General features: G+C 40.3%; 2 protein-coding genes across 6 annotated transcripts in view; one reads left to right on the forward strand and one right to left on the reverse strand.

Annotated features, from left to right (window-relative positions):
- Positions 1-122: 122 nt before the first annotated feature.
- LOC104799966 lies at positions 123-1,960 on the reverse strand. The gene is made up of 3 exons (XM_010522663.2): positions 1,707-1,960; positions 621-777; positions 123-377 (listed from the first exon to the last, which is right to left on the reverse strand). Exons 1-3 carry the CDS (start codon positions 1,881-1,883, stop codon positions 250-252), a joined length of 462 nt encoding a protein of 153 aa, XP_010520965.1. The 5' UTR covers positions 1,884-1,960; the 3' UTR covers positions 123-249.
- A 434-nt stretch (positions 1,961-2,394) lies between these two features.
- The window catches only part of LOC104799974 (protein LNK1), a 5,704-nt gene continuing 1,087 nt past the window's right edge, over positions 2,395-7,011 (forward strand). For 2 of the 5 annotated variants that reach the window (XM_010522674.1, XM_010522681.1), the window contains exons 1-6: positions 2,395-2,591; positions 3,432-3,546; positions 4,665-5,206; positions 5,303-5,612; positions 5,755-6,390; positions 6,799-6,947. In XM_010522674.1, the coding sequence (XP_010520976.1) occupies positions 3,523-3,546; positions 4,665-5,206; positions 5,303-5,612; positions 5,755-6,390; positions 6,799-6,947 (1,661 nt within the window). In that variant the 5' untranslated portion in view covers positions 2,395-2,591; positions 3,432-3,522. Of the gene's footprint in view, positions 2,592-3,431; positions 3,547-4,297; positions 4,445-4,664; positions 5,207-5,302; positions 5,613-5,754; positions 6,391-6,798; positions 6,948-7,011 lie in introns of those variants that run through there. The other 3 variants (XM_010522686.1, XM_010522688.1, XM_010522692.2) reach the window with 3 other exon arrangements.

The following is a 7,011-nucleotide window of genomic DNA, read 5'->3' on the forward strand; positions in this document are numbered from 1 at the left end:
AATTATAACCGTTCGATTTTTATGGTAGATTTGTTTCGGTTATGACTATGTCTTAGATTAGGTTTGGCTATTCGGTTAATATCCAAATAACCAAAATGGACCACCTAATTAAAAAAAAGAGGAGTAAAAAGAGGCAAATGACGCCGTTCCACAGTCCCTTATAGTTACGATTATGTTACAAAGGCCATTTTCTTGTGATAAGACGGGAATGAGAGTGTACAATTTACAGTAGAGAAGATTAAGAAAACATCACTTTGGTAAGCCTTGTTTCCCGCCGAGGGTCTGAATGATGGCCTCTAATAGCTTTATCTCATTGTCACGCTTCGCTATCTGTTCCTGCATCCCTTTTAGCTCCTCCATATGCAACTTGAAAACCTCTGCAATTTCGTACATTTAGCCACACCAGATTTTAAACCCCGAGTGAGAGGAGATACTACAGATACGTGGTCTTGTAAATATACTGTAAACTAATCCGTAGACCCTTAGGTTTCCTTTGCAAGTGAATCCTATTCGGCCGCGGAACCCGCTGGATTTCTGCTTTGTGGGTTGCTTCGGGTTAAATTTCCAATGGCAGGCTTAAAGCGTTTGTAAAAAGGAGGGGCATGCAAGAATATACATACTAGTGGTGTTCTCGAGTTCTTTCGTGACTTCCTGCGCACGTAATTCAGCAGCCTTTTGAGCTGCCTCGGCCTGGCGTTTTTCTGACCGGGCATGAGCAGCAGCCGTGATGGCGGCATCCAGTTCTCTCTCAAGCGTCTCTACCCTTTGCTCGAGAACCTAAACAAATGCGAGAAAGGGGAGCTTATCAGACTCATGAAAGTGAATATATATAGCACATGATAAAATACTCGCGTACTTCTACATCATTAGCCTCAGTTATACATGTGAGAATCATTTCTCTAAAATGTGTAATAGAATCTGCACCAAACCCTCTCGTTTTATCATATACAATGATAACAGCCAAACAACAAAAACTAGGTAAGTAATATAGTACACAGAATGGCTTCTAGCCAGACAAGCAGTATAACATTCATGATTAACTGGGAAGGTTCAGATTCCTCGGATTTTAGAACATCCATAATCACATCAGATAAACAACACCACCAGCACACTATCAGCAAAAGCCGGAATTCAAACCCAATCATCGCAGAAGGATCACCGAAGCAAGAAATTTATAGTGATCCTGCATTCTAAGCTGCTGCGTTCCTTTCAGATCACTAACTGGGTTTATATTTTCCAGTGACCACTGACCAGGCAAACAGTTTCTAATGATCAGAACATACCAAGCTCTACCGGAATCCATTAAGATCACTAATCCAATTACCCCCACAAAGATAAGGGCACAACTCATAACGTAGAAACGAAGAGCATCGTTCTCATCCTTGAGATTAGGCCAAGAAAACACTCGTTTTCCCCGAACTACAAACCCCCACTAACATTTTCCTAATTTTGCCACCTACCAAACAGCATACTTGGTATTCCTCATCTCATGTCAAACTCATACAGTATGATAAACCAAGCTAGTACCACAGAACGGTACCTAAAACCAATCCGCGATCGCAACGGTCAATCATGATCAACTAGATCGAACGATCAAATCAGCCAATTGCAAAGCCAAAACATCAAATCCACACAAAAATTGAGCAATACATCCAATAAAACTCAAATAATTCAATCAAGAAGACCTAAAAACAATTTTTTCGGACCTTGATCGTTCGGGCTTGTTCGGAGACGAGGGAAGCTTTGGCGAATGCATCTTCCTCGACAAAGACAGCTTTCTTAAGGAGAAGCTTCTGGAGAGAATCGAGGTTCGAGGCCATTTCCGTCAGATTCTCTAGAGATCCTCGCCATCTCTCCTCGCTCCCTCTGCTCTGCTCCTCCATTGACGAAGTCTATCGGAGCTTCTTCCCTTCTCGGAGAAATTTGACGGGACACCGACAACAGTGACAGGGCCGAGCTCAGAAAGATTCTTTGGGCTTTTCTCTTATACTGAACTAGGCCCATTAAGTTATATTTCCGGCCCAAATACTTTCTTTTTATTATTAATATTTGTAATTGCAACTTGGTTATTTAATAACTTTATAAGCACACGGGAAGGCATGGGAAAACGGTGAACGGTAACGGAAAGCCCAGGGTGACATCAGCACCAGAACACGTGCATTACTAACAACTCGTAGCCAATAGAAAACCGACACGAGTCAGAACGTGGACCAATCAGATTGAGGAAAATGATAGGATCCTCTCTTCCCCTCTCGTCCACGAATTCTGATATACACCCCGCTCGATTAACCTTTTGATTTCCATGCCACGTGTCGACATCCTGGTCACTTGCCTTTTGATTCACCCCAAGAAAATTAATAAAATATTTATATTAAAAAAATGACAGATTTGGAGGCCTTCTTCGTCTTCTTCTTGAACATCTCTAGAACGTCCCAGAAGGTTTCAACTTAAGATTCTCTGGATCTAGGGTTCTGGTGATAAGTCCGTACTGTCTCTGTGCAATCCCCTGATCTTACGGTTAACTGTTTTCTCCTCCCGAAAATTTTCGTCTCAAGACTCTCTGGCTGCTGTCGGAAGCATCTGTGTTTGAGGTGAGCATACTTGGTTGGAAAATTAGGGTTTTGGTTTTGTTGGGATTCTCGTTGATTGTATGTGCTGTTTGATCGCCTAGAAACTTGTGGGAGTCGGATCGATTTTGTATTTTCGTTTTTCGCTTACGAAAGAGAAGCAGAAGTATCTGAAGAAATGCGCAAATTCGATTATTCGTTTTTGCATTTATTATTTTCCCGTTAAAAAAGCGACTTCTGACAGTTTTCCCTTGAAATAGTAGTTAAAATTCCATTTCATCGTTAGTTCTCCGTTGATTCACTTGTTGTAGACTTAAATTGCAGAAAATAATGAATACGAGGAGTTCATTATCAAATTAGTCGTTTCTTCAAGGTTTAGTTCTCTATGATGATGTGAGATAATATAATTTTTTAGGAACGAGAGTGAGAGTGGAAGATGGGAGGTTGGAATTTTGATATTGTTGAGTAAAAAAAGGAGAATTGACATGTTGAGTTCAGGTCTCCATTGTTATTGGATGGTTAATGACTGGAATTTGGCTTGTGCTCACTCCGTTGAGGGCTGTAGAGTTCAGTGCCCGTAGGGAAACATGAATTTCTGTGAGGAATGTGCAAGTGTAGGATTTGGGTTACATTCCTTCTAGGCTTCCATGGCTTTGTTTAATCGTGCTTCAAGCTACATATAGTTTTTCAAGTTGAAATGTGATATTTATTCTTACATCTTGACTATGTTTACTGTTAAATTTCTCAATTGTTATAGAGTGAGAAAAAACTTATGGTTGATTGATGAGATGAATATATGCTATACTTTATTATTGGAGTTTTCTCCAGTTGTTTAATATCTAAATGTGTATGTTTCTTATTCAGAAACCCTTATTGGAGTTATATACTCTACGATAAAGATGACATATCAGAAAACTGTGCATGATGTTAGTGGTGGTTAAAGAATCTCGGAGGAATGTCGGACTTGTGCATGTATGAGGTGAGTTGGTTGTAAAATTTCAAGTATTATGGCTCATCGCTGTTCTGTATGTACTTTGCAGTACATTTAATGTTTGAGAAGCCTCTTCCTTCGTCGTCTATTGTGCATCTTCTTTCATGTTCTGGTGATATGTATCCTCTGATTATTTAGACGTTTTGTGCATTTCTGGGAATTTCCTGCAATATTTATATTCTAAATTCAATCGGTAGGCATTAGATTGGTATCTCGGTTGTGCCGATGAGCATGACTTTCTTTATGGCTCTTAAGATGCTACACCTTAGGTGGGAGAAAACCGATTATAGGTTTCCCTAGGGGTGGCCATTTCGGTTATTAACCGAATAACCGAGCTGAACTGAACCGAATAAGACATAACCGTATCCGAACCGAACCCGACATCATAACCGAACGGTTATGATTTCCTTAAATCCGAAAAAACCGAAATCAAACCGAACCGAACCGAACCGAATAAAAAATAACCGAAAAAACCGAGAAAAAAACTGACAATTTCTTCGAAAAACTAAACTTTTTACCGACACCGAACCGAAACCGAACCGAACCGAACCAAAGTTTATATAAAAACCGAATGGTTATAGTTTTTCTATAACCGAAATAACCGAACACGAATATAACCAAACCGAACCCAAACCGAATTGGCCAGCCCTAGGTTTCCCGTCACCTATTACTCTTTTCTTGTTTAATGTGCTTGAGAACTACTAAAAGTTTCGATTGTGTTTACGTCCAATTTTTTCAGGATTCCATGAGAAAGATGATTGTTGGTGGTGGTGGAGGGCATATTTTGGATGACCTCTACTAACTTGGTTGTGGATAAAGAGTTTGTGTTGCTGCTCTTCGTTTCTTAGACGGTCTTGAAATATATCTTGCGGATTTTTCACCTCTAGTGAGTTTGATAACAGCAAATAATCTATTAGGCGAATTGTGCTGTCTCACACTCTATATTGTTCTCCGCTTCATTAATTTTGCTACTCTTTGAATGTGTTCTGTGTCCCAAGGCATAGAGTTTACTTGTCTCCTCTGCATTTCCTCTCTTGTCAGTATGGCTAAGGCTGGTTTTTTGTTGCATAACTGAAGGTTTCTTTTATTTTTTTCCCTTTTTTCAGCTGGACGGTAATGTTTGGGGCGAATTTGGTGTCGATGGTGATGGCATAGTGCCTCATTCTGCTTATGAGTATAGTGATCATCTCGCAGTTGTAGTTAATAGCCGGAAGAAACGGAGACATGATATGATGGGTAGCGAAATAAATAGTACAGACAGTGATATGTATCTAACTGGGGCTGGTGCTATGATAGAAAGAAGTCCTTGGCCTGGCACAACCAGTGGTGGATCTCCGGCTTCTGGTGATACTGAATCAAGCAAAGATCTACAGAAGATAACATCGGAGGATTCAAAGATGTCAAACCATGGTTTCAACAGCAGTCACATAGATGCGACTGAGAACAACTTCTGTGCTGCTGGTCCGCTGTTGGGTGACAATTCTGCTGCAACACATGACAACTTGTACAATTATTCCCTCAATTACAGTCCACCAACTGAAAACAATCTCAGCTTTTTCGATAATGGGTGCAACGATAAAGAAAGCAGTGATCTTTTCTATGGCTGGAGTGACATAGGAAATTTTGAGGACGTGGACAAGATGTTGAGGTAAGTGTGGGACATCTTCCGTGTGGAACTCTTGAAAAATTGAAAGAGGTATATGATGATACTTAGCTTACACTTCCCTGTCTTTGCACGCTGCAGGAGTTGCGATTCAACTTTCGGTCTTGAGATTCTTGATAATGAAGAAGACTTGTGCTGGTTTTCTTCTTCTCAACCAACGGATGAGTCTGAATCTGCAATGGCAGATGATTGTAAACTGAATAAAATGATGGAAGATCATGTAGCTTCTGCGCTGGAAAATGAGGAGTCATTGACCAATAGTGAGTCTAACCAGACGGGTAAAGATGATTCTCGATCTACCGTTTGTGCCGCTTCAGCTCTTGGGAAAGTATCAGCTGATGCATCTGATACAAGTTCACAAAAGAAGGATATCTCGATGCTGGATGAACAGGTTAGTTCAATAGTCTCAAATCTCCCTCTTTGCACTTGCATCCTGCATGGGCTGGGAATGGTAGGTCTATATTGATCCTACAATGGGTTTTGATTTTTGTTCCTGTAGTTCTTCCTTTAATCTATTTTAATTTTGCTTACAGGCCAATCTAAATAAAAAGCAGACCAAGCATCTGCATCATTTGAATGGGAAAAGAAATCGGTACTCAGAGAATGGTATGATATTACATCAGAGTGATAATTCTGGGCAAATAATCGACGCAGAACATAAATATGAGAACTCAACCTCTCAGTATTACCCTCCATTAGCGTTCCGGCAGCCAGATGCTACATTCTCACATTTAAAACATGATCAGTCTTCACATCAAATATCAGTATCTGAAAGTAAAGCTGGTGTCAAACCTGAGAACAATCCCAATCCTCCATCCACTTCAAATGAGTCCTATACATCAAACCAGGCACAATCGTTAGAGAGCTTACATGGTCCAACTGTTGATACTCCGAGCGTGATTGCTTTTGAGAAAAGAGGAACTTTGCAGCAGGGTCGAGATACACGTCCTTCTTTTCCTGCAAATGTCAGGAACGGTAATAAGCCGAACATGATGGTATTTTCCGATTCTGCCCCTGCTCAAAAGATTGGACACGAGAATGAGGACAGAAAAGATGTGGCCAAATTGGAGTCATCACATGCACAGGAGAGTTCTTGTGTTACCTCTGTTATGGATGGCATTTCGCTGGAAGCAACAAGTTTCTGCCAGCTCCAACGAGTGATAGAACAGGTACCATGGATTCCTAATGTTAGAAAACATATTCACCTTTTGTTTGGTGACTCGGATTCTTGGTAATTTGCACAAATAAAAGGCATGTTCCACTTGAGGAAAGCTGCTTTTGCGGCAATACTTACTTTGATCACCTGATTAAAGATGATACAGACAGAAACCTGTACAGTAGATTAGAGTCTCAGGACATAATGGTGGATGCGTTGTCAAATGTATGATCTAATCTCTTACTTCATGGTCAAGAAGAGTGACTAAAGGGCTCATTTTAGTGGAATTCTGATGCTAGTGCCGAAGGTGATATGCAAAACTTAGTTCCCATGACATCAGGAAACATTAGAATGTGTAATAGAAATGATGAATGTGTCTACGTTTGCATTTACTTGGTTTAGTTTATGCTGCTTTTTTCAGTTGGATATCCGGACAAAACTGTGCATAAGAGACAGCCTGTACCGATTGGCGAAAAGTGCAGAGCATAGACATAATTGTATGAATCCAGATGGTGGAAACAGACAGGAGAACGATTCAAGCTCACACTTGATGACTGGCGAAACAGAAAAGTAAGCATCTCATGTCTACTTTCCTCTTTTTTTTTTTTTTTTTTTTCCGTTTTCCCTTTTAGTG

The sequence above is a fragment of the Tarenaya hassleriana genome, unplaced genomic scaffold (genome assembly GCF_000463585.1).
Source record: "Tarenaya hassleriana unplaced genomic scaffold, ASM46358v1 Cleome10, whole genome shotgun sequence".
NCBI lineage: Eukaryota > Viridiplantae > Streptophyta > Magnoliopsida > Brassicales > Cleomaceae > Tarenaya > Tarenaya hassleriana.